The 19,534-nt window shown below is 35.5% G+C and overlaps 2 protein-coding genes across 2 annotated transcripts; one reads left to right on the top strand and one right to left on the bottom strand.

Moving 5' to 3' along the window:
- Positions 1-4,588: 4,588 nt before the first annotated feature.
- LOC130722190 (UDP-glucuronate 4-epimerase 6) lies at positions 4,589-6,624 on the top strand. The gene has a single exon (XM_057572845.1). It carries the CDS (start codon positions 4,825-4,827, stop codon positions 6,169-6,171), a length of 1,347 nt encoding a protein of 448 aa, XP_057428828.1. The 5' UTR covers positions 4,589-4,824; the 3' UTR covers positions 6,172-6,624.
- A 9,265-nt stretch (positions 6,625-15,889) lies between these two features.
- Positions 15,890-18,104, bottom strand: LOC130725925 (glycine-rich RNA-binding protein 4, mitochondrial-like). Its single transcript, XM_057577118.1, has 5 exons — positions 17,959-18,104; positions 17,076-17,217; positions 16,902-16,970; positions 16,280-16,386; positions 15,890-16,201 (listed from the first exon to the last, which is right to left on the bottom strand). Exons 2-5 carry the CDS (start codon positions 17,197-17,199, stop codon positions 16,061-16,063), a joined length of 441 nt encoding a protein of 146 aa, XP_057433101.1. The 5' UTR covers positions 17,200-17,217; positions 17,959-18,104; the 3' UTR covers positions 15,890-16,060.
- Positions 18,105-19,534: the final 1,430 nt, after the last annotated feature.

The following is a 19,534-nucleotide window of genomic DNA, read 5'->3' as shown; positions in this document are numbered from 1 at the left end:
CTTCATGTTTCTGCTGAATTTAAGATGAATATCAAGAAGCATGCCCCATCCGAAGAATGCTTGGAATACGGAAACAGGATAACATGCCTGGTTTGCATAATATCCCTTTTCATATTCTTGAAATGATTAAAGATGGTGTAATTTCAGAGGTTTATAGGAAGCATCACCTTTTTCTTGGGGTGTTTTCTCGATTCTCTTTTATAAATTGATTCAATTTAAATATACTCTAATGTGGAATGTTGATGTGGTATCTAAGTCAGAGGGAATTGATGAAGTCCTTCAACAGATAACACTTATTTCCTGCTAGATTTGTATATACCTGTTTGGAAGATTATATCTTGATGAGCTCTTAAATAAATGCTCTTCAATGTGGGTGTGTTTGTGTTTTGTAATTTTCTTTGTGTAAGCAAAGTTAATAATTTAATATTACTGGTTTCAGGTCAATTGTTCTCTTCCTTCTTTCTACAGGTAATAAATCAATAGTATTTATATAGTATTTAACTGAAATGAACTCGGTCAGATTTGATCCCCATCAACATCTCCATTATGCTGTCATTTTCTATCACTTTTTATTTTTTTAATGAATGGATTGACAAGAGGCTGGTTAGCAAAGTCAGAAAAGAAAGTATGCGCGCTCTCTCTTTGTACAAGCTCCATTATTGAGCATAAGCATAATGTTTTTTGTTTCAGCTGACTACCATAGGTGTAGCTATAGATGAGAACCCAGTTAATTGATGTGGTTCTTTGATGGATTCTGTATGGTTCAACTTTATATTTGGATTGACTTGTGTGGCAGGTTTGGGCATCTTCTCGGTGTTAATCTCCAAAGCATTGAGTGATCCATCAGGTTCTTTGTAAACTTTTATTATCACTTCATTTATCAATTACTTTCACAATTCTTTGGAATTTGGATGTTCTGTTTTTCATATACATATTCCTTGATGGCAAAAGATCATGAAACTTGCTTTTTAAATACAAAACTATTCTTTCATCTTTTCTTTAGATACAAAGACTTGCATTGTTATCTAACTGTTAAAGAGAATTGAAATTATTAGAGTATAAGGCAATTATGCTTTGCTATATACATTGCAACTGACTAACAAACTTAACCAGCTTGTAACTAACATGCAATTATGCTTTAATAGAAATTGTGTGATTTAATTATGTGTGATGAAAAAGCTGTTGAAATTGAGCTATTTAAACTGCTTTTAGGGACTGTTATTTTCATTCTGAATTGCAGGGAACAATGATGACAAGGGAACTTATTGTTGATGTAGATTGGACTTTATCAATTATACATACTCATGTGTAGTTTAATATATATCCTCTTTGTCTTTGTGGAGCTTGGGCTTTTATGCCATATTACAACGGTTTCTTAATCGTGGCAATAGAGTCCACATATGCCACGGTTACGCACTTGACTCTATTGCCACGGTTACGGAATTGACCGTGGCAATATGTGGCATCTATTGCCACGGCTACCCTTTACGACCTGTGGTAATAGGCAAATCAATTGCCACGGTTCGCCCTTGAACCGTGGCAATTGAGCAATTGCCACGCTAGCTATCGCCACGGTTGAACCGTGGCGAAAGGAGGTGCGGAACCGTGGCGAAAAGCCTTTTCTGTAGTAGTGACTCTATAATTGATCGGCGGGTTGTTGATATATTGGTTGAGTGTTACCTTATAGATTGTTTGAATGATTCCATTTTCTGAAGCGAGATCGCTTGACTTACTTGAGTAGTTTCCTAGGGAAACAATTTGTAAAGTTGTAAGGTGTTGTTTGAGAATTTCTTGGGGGAAAACAACTCTATTGATTGTTTATTTTTTCTATTAGATGTTACTTGCTTGTTGTTGCTGCCTTGGGCACTAACCCCTTTAATTTTGACTTGGTGGTTACTACTTCCACCAAAATCTTAACTGTAATTGTTGTTTGCCTCCATTCGTGCCACCATCACAATTCGCTCTTGCAGATGTGAAATCCATCGAGAGTGGAGATGTGAAAACCAATTAAAATGTTCCTGCAGATGTGAAATTCAACTTTCCTTATGTCATCAAGTTCCCTCTTCTTCTTGCGTGACCTCCTGGGACTTTCCTTCTTCACCATCTTCGTCGATCCTGTCACTCTCTCCGCTTGTCGTCAATCTTGTCAATTCCGCCCCTCTTCTTCTCGCACGGCCTCCAGGCTACCAGTGTCCCTTCTCTTCCTCTCGATCCTGTCACTCTCCACTCTCGATTCCACCGCCACTTCATCTCTCCACACTTATGCCCGGATCTGGGTTTGGGAGAGGCTGAGGGATGAGACTGTGGGATTCGACGATTGTGGGTTCAGATCGAGGATGGGATTCGACGGTGTTCCAGAGAGGAGAATCAGCGGTGATGGAGGAAAAGGGAGAACGGAAAGAGAGAAAGATAAAAGGGACAAGAGAGAGAGAGAGAGAGAGAGAGAGAGAGAGAGAGAGAGAGAGAGAGAGAGAGAGAGAGATGAAGATGATCAAATGATGGATTGAAGAATATGATTTTTTGTGAACATTAAGAAGATATTGTATTTTTTTTATACTGAAGATGATATTGTAATAATATGTTAAGTAATTTCTTTAAATATTAAAGGATTTTTATTTTTGTAATTAATTTTATCAATTTAAATTTTATTAAAAATTCTACCTGAGCCAAAAACTTAGTGGAGGATCAAAAGTATTGGCAGAGGTTAACGCCGAGATAGCAAAATGCGATTTTTAAAGTTTAGAGACCTCATTTATGCATTTATAAATCTGGGGACTAAAAATGCTAATAAGCCTACGAATCGGCATCTTGAAATAGACCAGAAATTAATATCTGTTGGTTGTCAACTATCCATCTGTCCCGTACTCCCGTTTAATAGTAGCTTGCACCGAAATTTGAAAATTCACTGTGAATAAAATACACTAATGTCTATTTCTAATAATGTCGAAGTATTTTCTTTAGTGATAAAATTTACAAAAGCACATCAAGTGTGATGCATAAGTAGTTTTCAATCTTTAATGAAATATAACTTAATGCAAGTTTTTTTGAAATGAACTTATATGCAAGTTGAATCTATTTAATACAAGTGGGGCTCCATATATATCTACATATAAACAATTAATTATTGGACATATTATTTATGACAACCTCATGCAACGAATCAGAATCCATTGCAATTCGCATGCTATTGAAATAGCTAGGGTAAATTTTGGGTAGAAGGATCGAGGAGAATTCGTGGGATTCAAATAAATTTGAAGTTTCAATTTGATGTACTTGATCATTTTGGCGTTGTATGTACAAAGTACAAGAAGAAAATATTCACGTAAAGCATTTAATTAAAATAAAGATTTCGTATAAATTTTGATTTTATGCAGATTTTGGGTCGTTCCAAAAACAATGATATAGACAGCCGACAAAGGCCGTTCTCATCCTATATTTACATGAAATTCCGTGTCACAAGAACATTAGTAGAATTTAAATTAACCAAGGTTTTCACTAAACTTAGCATAGGTTGGATTGCTAAGATTAAAATAAGCCACCAATTTAATATTGAATTTGGCTTTAATTGCATCATTCAATGTGATTATTAATGCAAAATGTTAAGAAAACAACATGAAAGATGCTATAACAAATTTAATATTATGCTAAATAATATGACAAATCTGAAAACGATCAATTCTTTAGCAGTGTCGGTGGCCAAATTTAAAAATAAGAGCAATGATCTCTTATTTGAAGACTTGAAGAGCTTTCCGAGTCTGAACCCCTTGACTTGAAGTAAATCTCTGGGTCCATATAAATGGATTTTGATAATCTAATATATCTTTTCACGATCTTCTTATATTCTTTGCTGGGTTTGGTTATTGGCCAAACCTCTTCCTTATAATGCTCTTACAACAAACAATAACTTACATACATGTAATAAAGAAGAATTTAAAATGCGACTACTACTACCCACAATTTATTGAATGCCAATGGCAATGGGGATGATCTTAAATGGTTTTGTGAATGAATTTAGACCAAAGAGTTGACATCTGGGCACGTGCAGTTCACATGGTGCGAAGTTTCCCCCATCCATATAGCTGGCATTGACATGTTCATGTAGTACAGTACAATATAGTATGACTTCCCAAAATTACTGCAGGTCATATCCATGCGGGTAACTTCATCTTTCATGAGTGAATGTCTAATTTATTTTAAATGTAAATAATTGTATTTTAACCGTGTTAATTGTTAAATGCATGCTTAACCCTAGTTTTCGCGAGACATAATCGCTTCATTCATCTATGGATTAAAAGATTATGTGAGTTAAGAATTATAATTTGAAGTATAAATACTTGTAAATAATATTATTAATGTATTTAATTAATGTATGTGTGTTAAGTAAGTTACCACTAGCACTTATTATCGACATAGCATTATTAATTATTATCCAAAAAATTACAGTTTTTGTATTTGTCGACATACATTATTAATTATTTACAATACATATGATACAGGTTACTAGCACTTTCCATAGGCATGATGATGAGAATAGTTAAGAAGAAAAAGAAAGTGGTCTCCAACCAACACCAACCCATTGCTCCTACTCTCCTACACTCTCTTTCTCTCTCCCTTCCCTTTATATTACTCTTTACACACATCCTTCAAACTTCAGGGCTCTACCTCAACTCACCTAGCTCTCACACTCACACATACAAACTCATTCAATTTGTTTCTTCTCATTCTCCAAACCCAACACAACACACACACACACACAAAATAACACTCAACAATTCATCTATTCAATATTATTTGAATTGAATGAATTGATCATCAAAACTAGCTATGGCTTCTCCACCAGACACAAGCAAAACCATAAAGCTGGAACGTTACAACAGCTACCTCCGTAAAGTCAACAGCACAAAGCTTCTCAACGCTTCCTCCAAACTCCTCTTCCGCGCCACCCTCCTCGTCGCACTCGTCCTCGTCTTCCTCTTCACCTTCAACTACCCTCCCCTCGCCGCCGACACCACCCACCAATTCCACACCCACACCAACTTCCTCACCTCCGCATTCGGCGGCGGAGCCGCCTGGGAGAAGCAAGTCCGCAACTCCGCCACCCCACGCCGCCCCAACGGCATGTCCGTCCTCGTCACCGGCGCAGTCGGCTTCGTCGGCACACACTGCTCCCTCGCCTTGAAAAAACGCGGCGACGGCGTTTTAGGCCTTGACAACTTCAACACCTACTACGACCCGTCGTTGAAACGCGCCAGACAAGAGCTTCTGTCAAAACACCAAATCCACGTCGTCGACGGCGACATCAACGACGCGCCGCTGCTCACCAAGCTCTTCGATGTGGTGCCCTTCACTCACGTCCTCCACCTCGCCGCGCAAGCCGGTGTTCGCTACGCAATGCAGAACCCTCAATCGTACATCAGATCCAACATCGCTGGGTTCGTGAACCTTCTAGAAGTTTCCAAAGCAGTGAATCCGCAACCGTCGATTGTCTGGGCGTCTTCCAGCTCCGTCTACGGGCTCAACACCGAGAATCCATTCTCGGAGCTTCACCGGACAGATCAACCGGCGAGCCTCTACGCCGCGACGAAGAAAGCCGGCGAGGAAATCGCTCACACCTACAACCACATCTACGGGCTTTCCCTCACCGGGCTCAGATTCTTCACCGTGTACGGCCCATGGGGTCGGCCGGACATGGCGTACTTCTTCTTCACGAAGGCGATTCTCCAGGGGAAAGCCATCGACGTTTACAAGACGGTTGATGGGAAAGAGGTGGCGCGTGACTTCACGTACATCGATGACATCGTGAAGGGATGCTTAGGAGCACTGGACACGGCGGAGAAGAGCACCGGCAGCGGCGGGAAGAAGAAGGGGCCGGCGCAGTTGAGAGTGTACAACCTCGGGAACACTTCGCCGGTGCCGGTGGGGAAGCTGGTGGCGATCTTGGAGTCGCTGCTGGGCACGAAGGCCAAGAAACACGTGATCAAGATGCCGTCAAACGGCGACGTTCCGTACACGCACGCGAATGTAACGGCGGCGTTTCGAGACTTCGGGTATAAACCCACCACCGATCTCTCAACCGGGTTGAGGAAGTTTGTGAAGTGGTATGTTAGCTATTACGGGATCCAGCCGAGGGTAAAAAAGGAAAATCACATTGACAGCGAGGATTCCACTTGATACATATATATCATCAACAAACACTCTTCCTTTGTTAAATTATTGTTGTTATTATTATGATTTTTTTTTGGGTTGTTCATTATTGTTATTGTTGTGGTCCTGTCCTGTCCATGATGATGATGGTGAAGTGAAGGTGTCATTTGTGTAGCAATATAGATATATGAATCAATGAATGAATGAATGAATGTGGATGTGGATGGTATAGAAGAAGGACAGCAAACTGAAAGCAAGGAAGGAAGTGTAGATCTGTGAGCTGGGGAAAGAAAGGAAAGCAAAGAAAGCAAGGCAAAGAGAGGTGTAATAATGGTGGGTGGGGTCTGCTACAAAGGTGGTAGATTGATTTAAAGAAACCCATTTAATATATTTCAACAAGAAAAAAAATAGAAATGTACTTGTAACTTGTAATTGAACAAATTATATATGTGACATCAAAAGCTCTCTTTTCTTTTTTCACCTTTTCATGATTGTGTCATATATTTGCTACTATTAATTAAGGTTCTCCCTTCTCTCATGATTGGGCTTTACTTTTTTGCTTTAGCTTTTGAAGAATGACCATAATTGAGTACTCAACTAACTGTGCCATGTGTTGTGTGGTAGTAGTACTCTCAACTGAACAAAATGAGTTGGATTAGCAATTTAGCATGCCTATATGTTGGATTTTTCAAATTAAAGCAAAAATTAGTAATTAATTACTTTACTATGAGGAAGGAAACGACAGAAAGTGGTGGTTACTAAATGATGACAAGCTAGGCCAGTGTGAGATATGCATATGTGCTTGATTGGTCTAAACATTAATCATCAATTACCAATGTGATGAGGGATAAGTCTCACCGGCACTACACCTACACAATAACACACAGCAAATTAACACAAATCTGACTAGTGCTCTTTCATTCCAGCTACATTAAAAATATCTGCTTTTTCATGGACGAAGCTCACGGTGGTACAATTTCGTTTTTATTGTAATAGGACAAAAATATCCTCATTTTCTTAAATTTTTCCTTCTTTCTCCTTCCACCATCACCATCCTATCACACCCATCTGAGTTTCTCAATCACCAAGCTGCCTCAAGACCGAACCAGCAACCCAGCCACTCCTTCTGTGGCCATGAACGCAATAAAGTGAAATCAGTTTCTAATACATTAAACTAGAATAATACTAAAATATTCACTTTCATCATATCAATTTCTAGAAAGATAGGAAAAAATGGGATAAAGAGAGTAAGGATTGCAAATTAGAAAAGAGGGAAAAGGGTTATTCACTGGAGATTCCGCTGGAGGGGTTCATCAATCAGATACATTGACCAAGAACAAGAACAATTGATCAATCTCATTTGTAGAATAGAAATGACATTTTAAACCTAAAAAATCATAAGAACAGTACTTACTCAAAATCATGGTTCAGCTGCCACCAGAGCATTTTTCCACCGTCTGTTGCGCGACTCACGCCTCCTTCCATCGTTGTCGTCCTTGCTGCGTGCGACTTCCAGGACGACCCCTTAGTGATGGAGATCTAGATCCTGCGCGTGGTTCTGGTGCGAATTGCTAAGGCTTCACGGTGTCGACGTGGCTCGCTATGGCCATTGCCGTCTTGCGTGACGTGCTTGTTCGCTCCGGCAGGACGTGAATCGTGAAGGCATCGCCAGTCAGATGAGGAGCACAGATATAAGGAACAGAACTCAGACGGTGGAGAAAGAACCATATCTGATGAGAGAAACCCAGATCTGATGAGAGAAAACTCAGATCTGGGTTTAATTCTTGTTTCTTTTTAAATTTATCTGATATGATGATGATAATTGCAAATTTACTTGATTGGAATTGAGAAATTCAAAGTGGTGAGGAGTGCGGCTGGGCTGAACGGTGGTCAGGGAGAAAGGAGAGTGAACGGCGGTTTTGCAAGTGGAGAAAGGGAGATAGTTGAGCAAGGGTATCTGTGTCATTGTCTTTTTTTTAAACATTGAATCTGGAACACTCAATATTTTAGCATTATATCCAACGGTGGAAGTTGAACTGGACTACCATGGATCAGTTTTCCACTGTCCCACTGAAGCCAACACCTTTTTCATGCCTTATTCCCTTTCAACAGTTGGATATCTCTTTCACGAGAAACACTTGTGTTCCTATGTTCTTTTACCTTTCATAAATGAAATGATTAGACACTTTGTCCTGCGAGATAAATAAATATTTCTATCCGCGTATACAGCAATAAATTAAAGTGTCTATTTCAAGCAATACAGAAATAGTAGTACCTTATCAGCTTATTGTCTTTTATACTCCCTACATCCTATTTATAATTCATTTTTACCTGATTTTTTAAGATTAAGAAAAGTATTAGTAATAATAAATTTATCAAATTTTTTATTAATTTCCTATACTACTCATCTATTTCTCTCTCTAAATTAATTTCTTTTCAAAATTACATCATCTCATTCATATTAAATATTAGTGTAAATTTGGAAAAAAAATTAAATACTTCATTCGTAGTAAATAAAAAAACTCTCAAAAGTGACTTACATAAAGGGACAAAGAGAGTATTTATTTTCTTGAATTTTTTTTTACTAGTGCTTTTACACTTAAAGAGTGATTCTTTTATTTTCATTTTTAATAGAGTTTAATTATTGTGCGACAAGGCCTAAAAAAAATTTTGCAGATGTCGTCATTCAATCATAATTTATCATTTATCATGTTATAATTAAATTTAGATTCATGCATTAAAATTAAATGCTTTTTAATATACATTAAGAGGGTGTTCGTTACAGGTTTTACAAAAATATTCTTAAGAATGTTGTTTAACATTTCACAAGAATCTCACTACCAGCAAGGCGGTAAAGTCATTCCCAAGTATGAAAAATATGTTTGGTTTATATATATCCTAAGATTTTTTTTTAATTATTTAATTAAAGAATTAAAATATAGAAAATATGTAGTGGATTAATGAACTATGAAGGGTTTGTAGGAAGTAAACTTTCATTCTCGTGAGTGTAACTTACATGTGTGACTGTGAGAATCCTTCATTGATTTTGTAACCTTTTTCCTTTTTATCTCTTGTATATTGGGGCTGAAGTACCTCTTGTACTTCTCTTAATATATATTTATCATTGCTTACCCAAAAAAAAATACTCGTGATTAAAAAATTTATACCAAATCTGAAAGGCTTAATTGCACTTTTGGTCCCTAATGTTTGACTTTTGTGCAATTTGAATCTCCTTTGTTTAAAACGAGCGATTTTGGTACACCAGAGATTGATTTGTGACAATTGGGTCATGCCGTTAGTTGCCATCCAATTTTAAACGGAATTTACACACGTGGCACTTATTAATGACATGGCCTGACACATTTTACCACTTAGATGCCACTAGGACTCCACGTAATAAAAAATAAAATTAATTAAAATTCTAAAAACTAAAAAAATCATAATTTATTTAACTTTAATCCTAAAAATAAATAAACAAATACAATAAACAGTTAAATAAATTAAAAAGTAAATTAAAAAACCCTGTGTAAAACAAAAAACTAATGCTACCATCGCCTCCCCTTTGCACCCAAAAAAAAAAGAACCATTGCTCCCTCTCCATCCATCGTCTTCATCGTCTCCATCATCTTCATCTTTACCTTCATCTTTCAGTCCCCCTCACTCTCTCTTCCTCTCTCACCCACATCCATAGCCAAACAGCAGAGAAACTCAACCTTCGAACTCTCCTCCACCCTCTCCCTTCCTCCACCGTGGACAACCCCTCAACCACTTTCAACTTTCCTATCCCTCAGACCACATAGCAAAATAGAAACTCAATCCATCTCACATTCCCATCTTAAAACTCATATTTAACAACAAATTCAGCCCCCATGAATCAAAGTCCAACCAAAACAACAATACCCATTTGAATACTCTCTTATGCCGTAATTTCAACGCAATCTTACAATTTCAGAGAATCATATTCTTTCTATCTTAGATGTGGGTTCACTTGTTCATATAGTTTACCATGATTGGATGTTGTTTTCGACAGGGTTGTCCAGCTCGTGCTTGTTGGAAAAAAGTAAAAGTAGTGGAAAAATTGTGAATTGCTACTGTAAGAGGAAGATGCAGAATAAAGAACTAATCTCAGAAGATGGTGAAATAGGATATAACCAGTCTGGATTTTAGCTTCATCCTTTTCCCCAATCTTTCTCATTTCTGGGTGGCCTGGGTTTGAATCAACAAAGAAGAAAAAGATGATGAATTTTGTGGGTTTGGTTGATGATTTTTTCTGGGGTGGGGAGTTTAATTTCATTTTTAGTTAATTTATATTATTTATTTTCTATTTTATATTATTTATTTACTTATGTGTCATACATGGTGGTGTAATTAGTAAAAAAGAATCAAAATAAGAATATTCCGTTAAAAATTGGATGGCAACTAACGGCAGGACCCAATTGTCACAAATCGATCTTTGGTAGACTAAAATCGCTCGTTTTAAACAAAGGGGATTCAAATTGCACAAAGGTTAAACATCAGGGACTAAAAGTGCAATTAAGCCAATCTGAAAATATTATATTTCCAGCCTCACATTCCAAAAAAATATTTTGAGATATCTCTCTTATAAAGCCTCCTATGTTAGCAGATATATAGGGTTGAAAATATTTTTTCACATTCATAATGTGAAAAAAAAAACAATATATATTGCATATATATAATTATTTGGTTGACTATTTGGGTCCTTGATTAATTATGATAAATCAACAATAGAAAACTTTAGTGTGAAATCATGATATCTTGATGCCCTCAATAAAAGAATTAAAGGGAAACTGTATGCCAATTATTGTCCACAGCTAAAAAGGCAGTCTCTTGGAAGCTTAGGAGACAGGGTTGAAGTTCAAGGCTTACGCGTAGAAAAAGAACCATTATTTATACGAGATCTCATTATCTCATGCTCTCTTTAGTTGTCTCTTTACACTAAAGTTAGAACTTAGGGAATCCGATTAACTTAGGGTTTATATGAACAAAGTATTATTAGCTACTTCTATTCTTATTAACTGGTCACTTAAAGAAATAAATTTGTTTATGTATATCAATTTACTTATCATTATAAAAACATTAATGGATGTTTTAACAAATAATGTTATTATGATAATAATAAATGAGAAAATATAAAATACATTTAGAGTAAGACTTGCGAATGAGCCTCCCAAGTAAAATCAGAATGGTAATACCGACGAACCAGAGGCAAGGTGGTCGTTGTATTCAAAGTGAAGCTTTTTGGAGACATAAAGGGAGAGGGACTTGAGGCTAATTTAAAAGATTAGGGCTAATTTATAATTTTTAGAACATTATAACTCATCAAAGTTATTAGATACCCTTTTTACTGGTATAGCTAAGCGTTTTCACATTTCTTGTGACACGTATTAGACTTCACCGCGAAGTTCATGTGTCTTGATCTCCAACATAGAAATGTAACCGCATGTTGCGGCAAAAGGAAGAATAAACATAAACATTTAGGTAACGTTCAACTCGAAATAATAATATATAATTAAGAATATATGCATGTATAGGTAGGTCAATGGATCCATGGCACAATGTGCGTGTGATGAATGACGACCAAAGAGGGCACCGATCATGTCCAACTCCACAACAAAAAATGCCGTATAGACCAAAACATGGCCACTCCTTCACTATTCCATTTTATAAGGCCCAAGATTTGACCAAATGGAAGAGAGCTAGAGCTAGAGCTAGCGGCTTAGTTCAGATGTGTATTAAGCATGGGGTTTGCCCATCAGTTGATGACAGTTTGAATGTTAAGACACGTTGACTGCAATATTCTAGTGACAAGCAAAAGTATTAAGATAAAAACATAACTCTTCTTCTTATGAATTATAATAAAAATCAATTCACAATATGTTCCACAAAGATTATTGGTTTAGTTTTTTTCAATATTTTACAAAATGTTTATTATTTTATAAAACCAACATATTTTTTTCATTTATACCATCATTTAATAATAAGTAGTTCTCACTTATCATATTTTATATTAACCAACCACAACTATTTTCTATCAACTACATTTTTTTTTGTAGAATTTAATAATTGCACTTGGTACTAGTAAAACTAAATAATAGTATTTTAATAATATTTTACAATCAATAATTATCATCTTACTCTTTGTATTATAACCTTATATAAACAACAATCTTTATGGAACATATGAAGTATCTACATGTACACTTAATTTGTCACAACAAACGGACTAGTAATTACTACCTCTGGTCCAATGTATAATAATAGCAAAGCATGTTTGGATATGATGTTTTAGCTCATGCTCTTATCTTCTTTTCTCTCAGTGTTTGACTTTTAAGCTCATGTTCTCATCTGGGATGCGTTTGACAACAATTCATCATTCTCTCAAGGTGGTTCGATCTACATCGACAACCTTTACTTTATCAACGGCATTGACTATTTATACTAAGCCTTGGAAATATGATTGTTGTAGTGTATTAGACTTATTGAGTGTATGCAGTAAATGTTGAAGAGTAGAAAATAGTCGCTCCTCACAGGTACATGTTGTCACCTTCTCTATTATGTGTCATAGGGATGAATACTTTCGGCGTCATTGAAGTATGCTTATGCTTAGATCTTCATCGTCTATGATGGTTGTAGGATATGCTTGGTTGCCTCGGTGCATCATGCTTAGACTTAGTTTGAATCCATGTAGTCGTTTAGTCATAGAAGCTTGTGCTTCATAAGACATGTTTGCTTTTGGCTCATAGGCGCTCCTTATAGGTTCTGCGAAAGTGACAACTATGTGCCTTGATTGGTACTGTGTTAGGCTCAACTAGTGACATGTGAAAAAATATAGTATTTAACTTTGAGTGCTTGGTTCTAGTCTAGTTGCTTGATTTCAGTTACTTCCTTATGAGCGATGTTTGATTCTAGTTATTTGCTTTGGAAACATGCTCTATAAATGATTTCATTAATCTTCTAAGGTGCTATTCTGCTTACTATTGATCGTGAGGCTCCGATAGGTAAATTACAACGGATGCGGTGGTGGAATAATTTATTTCTGCGTTTAAATCCTTTATTTGTATGTTTGATTGTATATTTCTAATTTAATCATTTACTTAATTACAATCATATTTAAAATTCCAATTAAGTCTTATTTTCTTGGTAGGGTTACATTATCTTAATGGGTGGTTCAGACAAACCCGGCCCAAATAAAATTTGCTAAGAGGCTTTTTTTATGAAGGGAGAATTTTTTTTTTTTACTTGCACCTTAGACAACACCTAAATTCATAGATAACTTTTTAATAAAAAAACTTGAAGCATTTCAATTTTTTTAAAGGAATCTAAAATTAATAATCACGATAAAAGAATATATCATGATATAAATATAAATGAAAAAACAAAATTAAACAGGTAACAATAAATAAATGTCATATAAGTTTTTTTTTTTATAGGCAAATGTTAGTGGTTAGTTGTTACAAATGCTCCTTCTCAGAGTTCGAACCCTGAACCTCCATCTCCAACACCTATTTCTACTCTTAGCTCAACCAAGTGATTTACCCCTCTCACACAAATGTCATATAAGCTATCACTATAATTTTGCCCAGTGCAGATCAGTGATTATTAAGGTTTGGGAGGGACAAGGACACCCTAACAACCATGTTGTGGAAGTGCAATTTCCGTTGATGTAACTGTGGTTTTTTGTTCTCACTAGGGTACAAAAGCACATGCCCCCACATTAGAGTCACATATCACTTTGAAACTCTTGACAAGATGAGCCACACTGTTTGACCAATTTTGGAATTTAATTTATCACTGCTCACCGACGATGAGTGGGCCTTCTATTCACCAAGGCCACTAAATCGTGTTAAATACTAACCTGAAAAACATATGATCAGAGTATTGATGAAAAGGAAAATGGGATTTTGGAAAATTCGTATTAGAACGTACATCGGAAATATAAATTACACTATCTAAGAATTGTGTTGATTAATTAGCGAGCTTTCGGAAAATTTTGTAACTAAAATGAATCAAGAAATTGTCATATATTTTCCAGTCAGTTGTGTTGATTAGTTAATGTTTTCTTTCATTTAATTAGCACAGCACAACTCACCAGTGTTAAGAAACCTGTTGTTTTATGCAGAGGTATCAAGATTTTAAAAATGACTGATCATTTAGTGAAAATATTGGTTCACAATTCAATGATTCAACCATGATCAACAATAGTCCAACCAATAATAGTTAAATATATATATAGAGAGAGAGTATTGTACAATTTATTAAATAATTTCTTGGTATATAAGATAAAAATCATTATATTAATGACATATGTTATAAGATAAAAATGATTTAAAAGTATTGCAAAAATGAGATGTCATGTGCACCAGCTGAGATGTGTCATAAGAAGCTCAAACTTTTCTTGTTCCATATGAGGGATGAGTACTTCTCATCAAGGTTTCATTCCTTACTCTGATTACTAACAACTAACCACTAACATTGGTTCAAACATCTAAACACCCTAAATTTAAACCAACCTAAACCGACCATATTTGATTGGTTCAAACATCAAAACACCCTAAATCCGAACTAATTCGATCCAATTACACCCCTATAAAGTATGGTAAAATCATTAACTTATCTAACACTTATTTATGTAATTCTAGTACAATTTTGTAATAACAAATATAAGCTTTCGAATTAATTATATATTTTATTAATTTTATCAAGTTAACCGATTTAACAAATGGCTCAACAAATGGCTCAGTGGTTCAACCAATGACTCATTGACCAGTACCCCAGCCGAGTCAGTCACCGGTTCAAGTTTAACAACACTGGTTACAAACTTACATTTGCTTCAAAACTTTGGTGGTGAAATAAATGAAGAAATAGAAGAATTTAAGCACAAATTTTGATCATTATGGTCATGTTCTTAAAGGATAGAACAAGTAGCAAGAGCTTGGGACATAAGGGTTGGGTAAATTGAAGGGTGAAGGGTCCAGGATTCGAACTATGAGGATGTCTAATTTACTAACATTATTAACAACTAACAATTACCTGTTAAAAAAATCTATGGGTCATGCATAAAGACCAATACGCTATTTTATTAGTTTTGAGATTCAAGCCCACGAAACTAAATTGGACATGCAAGTTAAGAATTAGTTTTGGGGGCCCAAAAAATATTTGGACATGTTGAAGTAGGAATGGATATCTGGTTAGTACCAAAAAGTGCTGAACACTGAAGAGAAAAGCAAGAAACCCAAATCTATTTTTAAGGGTAACACAACCCAGAGTCTAGTATGAGGAGAACATGCAACCACATAAAAAAAAGGAAACAGAGAACATGCCCAAAAAAATACAAATTTTTTGACTTAAACCATAAAAATGGATCCTTCCATCACATGAAAAAAATCACCATATCCCAAACCGTGTTTTTGGGACTAAAATTTCTGAAGTCAATGGGCAGTAGAGTTGTGTAAAGAGAAAACCACACTAATCATACTCCAAAAACAATCCTGAAACTACTGTTCAATTCAATTCACTCAATAGTTTGGTTAATAATCCTTAGGTAGTATAATATCTACTGTCTTGGTCATAGAAGAGCTGAAGAGGGGTGGTCCAGTTAGTTTTGCTGTTCATAAATTCTAAAAACAAGATAGAGCCTTGGAAAAAGATTTTTTAAAACCCAACTGCCCTTCAGCTGAGGGTGATAATTAACACGTTCATCAAGACAATTATATACCGAAACAAATGCTCAATAAAATTTAACAGAATAACATAACCCAAGAAATGTAAATAACAGGACCAATGTAACATGTCACTAAATACTAATTTGTCACTTCAGCAGCATCCTGAAATGGATTTTTAGGACTAAAAACTCAACATACGAAAAAGAGACATATAATGGTTTAAAATGATTGGATCACCAACCACCTCCGGAATTACGATCACCATAACCGCCACCAGTACCATAACCGCCACCAGTACCATGATTGCCACCACCCCGAGGTCCAGCAGGTCTATCATTTGCATAGGACACGCGAATGTTTCGCCCATTAAGATCCTAACAAATTAAAGGGTGTCAATCAACTAGAACTGATTATAAAGAAGTTCAATCAATGTAAACAGAAAGGGGTCCAACCTGTCCATCCATAGAAGATAGTGCAGAAGATGCTGACTCCTCACTGTCAAAGCTGACAAATCCAAATCCCCTTGATCTTCCAGTATCTCTATCAACGATAACCCTTGCTGTGAAACAGAGCCACAACCATTAGTATATCAAAACTAAAACATGGCCATGAAGTCTTCTTTGGGTGAAGGCATGAAATCTCACCACCCACCTCTTTAAATGCTTATTCCAGTTTTAAAATAGTAAAACCTAGATTTATATTCACATGAATGGATCAGTTCCAAGTATATTTTCATAACTGACAGTGAGATCAAGATGTCATGCCTGCTATGGTCATAAGAATCATATCCAGGAGAATTTCTGAGAAAGATTCACTTCTCAAATAAAACAATTTAAAAACTACACTCAATATTAATTTTTTCAAACCAGTTTTTGAAGAGGGAAAAAACTAATCACACAAAATAGTTTACAAAGTCAAATGCCCTGCGTTTTTAAGAACTAAAATAAAAACAGAAAACATTAGTTTTAAAACTGAACATAAGATCTATTTTGTAGGATAACATGTGATAGAATGAAGCAAACAGGGGTCTAAGATTAAACCGCATAACTACAATATAGCACAAGCCGAACTCACCCTCTGCAACCGTTCCAAAGCTTGAAAATGCATCCTCAAGAGACTTATCATCAACTCCATAAGAAAGGCCTAAAGAAGCAAAAGCCAAATCATGAAACAAAAAAGAAAGTCAGTGTCGACATGTGGTTTGTATCCAACAACAACTACCTTGTAAACAAAAGTCAAAGTGAATACCTCCAATGAAAAGCTTGCTTGAAGACATGCAGCGAATGTAATTAAGCATGGATGCCACAGGTGCTTGGCTTCTCTGAGCAGCACCCTGCCTCAAAACGTTTCCAACCTTGTTCAAAAATGCCATTATGACTGTTGCAGGAACCTGATACCAAGAACAACATCAGTATCTATCACAATCACTAAGAATGAAAATAAATCACCATGACATGCTTATAAAATCAACTTAGTTCAAGACACATGGAAAAACCAAAAACAAATTGAGGCATTTTCAACTCCACTAGGCAGACATAGAAAACACAAAAATTATGGCAGATGACAAAAAAATCATAACATTGGAATCAGCAACTTTAACATAGAACACATAATTGTCACATAGCATCATCTTTCCCTTAACACTGACGCAAAAGTGTACAACCCAGAAAAAACCCAATAGCTTACAACTAGCATCAACCAGTATTTATCAGAAAACACATAAAAATGGCAATCAGAAAAACATTAAAAAAACAGGAACAGCGTAAAAACAAAATCATCAGCCACAACAGAGGAACAAATAATTATCAAAGCATCATTTCCCCTGTCACTGACCCAGCCACATAAACCTCAGAAAAAACAAAACAAAACTAACAGATCACAAAACATCAACACACGTTTGAAATAACAAGATTTACAATCATGATATCTAACGGAATAACAAAGAAATGAAAACCCAGAAACCCTAAAAGGCACAAAGGAAGCCATGGCTAATCAAACCACAAATCAACAAAAATTAGGGTAAATTCAAACGAACAACAAAGTATAAAAACATACAGAGAAGAATGCATAAAATCAAAAGCGATCTTCAATAACAGAAACTAGAAGATTGCAGAAGAGAGAAATGGTGTACCTTAAACCTAGCAGAAGAGAGAGTGAAGAAGCGGCTAGGGTTTAAGCTCGAATATCACACTCGACGTTATAAGCCACCGAAATGAGTTCCATTTTATAGAGCGAGTGGTTTCATGGGATAGAATCAGGTGCATGCAAGCGTATATTTTAAAGTTGCAACTCTCTCTGTTGTACGTTTACTATTGGCTAGTTTTTCATACTTTTCTTTATTGACTAATTGGCTCGCGGCGTTTGTGAGGCCACACGTACTCTTACGCTGTACACGATCCTCTCTCGTTCCTATCCACATGTGAGGGTTTAACAAAGTTTTTTTTTTTTTAAATAAATCAAAATTGTTCAAGGGTTTAACAAAGTTCATTGCGATAATCATGGTAGCCAAAAAATAAGTTCTATGGCGATGAGTCCCGTCTTTTTTTCCTCTATTGGTGGTATACTAAATTTTAAAATATCAATTAAAGAATTCAAATTATTAGAAAAATGAGTTGATATATTTTAATTGTTATATTATTAAAAAATATGGTTAACTAAAGTTTTAATCTCGGTAAAATATGCGAATTTTGATATTGCCGAAGGTTGGGGTCCGACTACTTTGTGTCATCAACAATCTTGCATGGCATTATCACATCTTTTGAATCAAAACTAGAGTTTTTTACCCGCGCATTGCACGGGAAATATGTATATTGTATTTGATATATTAATTAATATTTTGATTATTAAAAATATATTAAACAACGAATGAAATAGAAAAGTCAGAATTGATGAGTAAAGTTGACATAAAGACTTCTCTTCTAAGCCCGATTGAGACCAAGAGGAACTCGTTACACATTCTTCGTAAATATGAAGACGATAACACAAATCATAGATATAAGGAATTATCAACATATTAATCTTAAAAAAAATTAATGTGATAGTAGCACAAATCAGAATTGTGTAAGATATATCATAAAGTATAACATTATTGTGTTTATTCCAACTAAGTAGGGATGACAATGGGTAGGTACTATAGTACCATCTCCATACCCGCGTTTTTAAAAATTACATGTACCCGTCTCCATACTCACGTGGGTAGCAACTCGAAGCTCTCCACCTTTAGACAATTCAATGTCATTACAGGAAGCTATCCATCTTTGCCAAAATCTAAATCTATGGATGACAATGGGTCTCAAAATCATAGGGTACCCGCAAAAAATACCCACTATGGGTAGGGTAAAAAACAGCTAAATGAGTATGAGGTTGAGTATAGATAATTACCCGCAAATTAAAAATAGTGGGTATGGGTGCGGGTATGGGCACTATAGTACCCAACCGGCCCATATCCGCACACATATGTTGTTATTATTATTATTATTATTATTATTATTATTATTATTATTATTATTATTATTATTATTATTATTATTATTATTTGGGAATATATTAACAAATTAACTTAAGCTATAGCTTTCAAACTCACTCTTTTTAAAAAAAAGTTTGGGATATATTAATTAATACTCTAAAAATAAATAATAAATAAATTAAGATAAAATCAAGAAATAAACCACCTAAATCCTAATCAAATCTAAAATTTAAAAATGTAT

The sequence above is a fragment of the Lotus japonicus genome, chromosome 6 (genome assembly GCF_012489685.1).
Source record: "Lotus japonicus ecotype B-129 chromosome 6, LjGifu_v1.2".
NCBI lineage: Eukaryota > Viridiplantae > Streptophyta > Magnoliopsida > Fabales > Fabaceae > Lotus > Lotus japonicus.
The sequence above is the reverse complement of the archived record's forward strand: the minus strand, read 5'-3'. Positions and strand labels throughout refer to the sequence as shown.

Coding starts and splice junctions, on each gene's coding strand:
- LOC130722190 (XM_057572845.1), top strand. CDS start 4,825: ATGGCTTCTCCACCAGACACAAGCAAAACCATAAAGCTGGAACGTTAC.
- LOC130725925 (XM_057577118.1), bottom strand. CDS start 17,199: ATGGCATTTTTGAACAAGGTTGGAAACGTTTTGAGGCAGGGTGCTGCT. Junction 16,971..17,075: donor AAGCAAGCTTTTCATTGGAG/GTATTCACTTTG, acceptor TTGCTTCTTTAG/GCCTTTCTTATGGAGTTGAT. Junction 16,202..16,279: donor TATCTTCTATGGATGGACAG/GTTGGACCCCTT, acceptor TTAATTTGTTAG/GATCTTAATGGGCGAAACAT.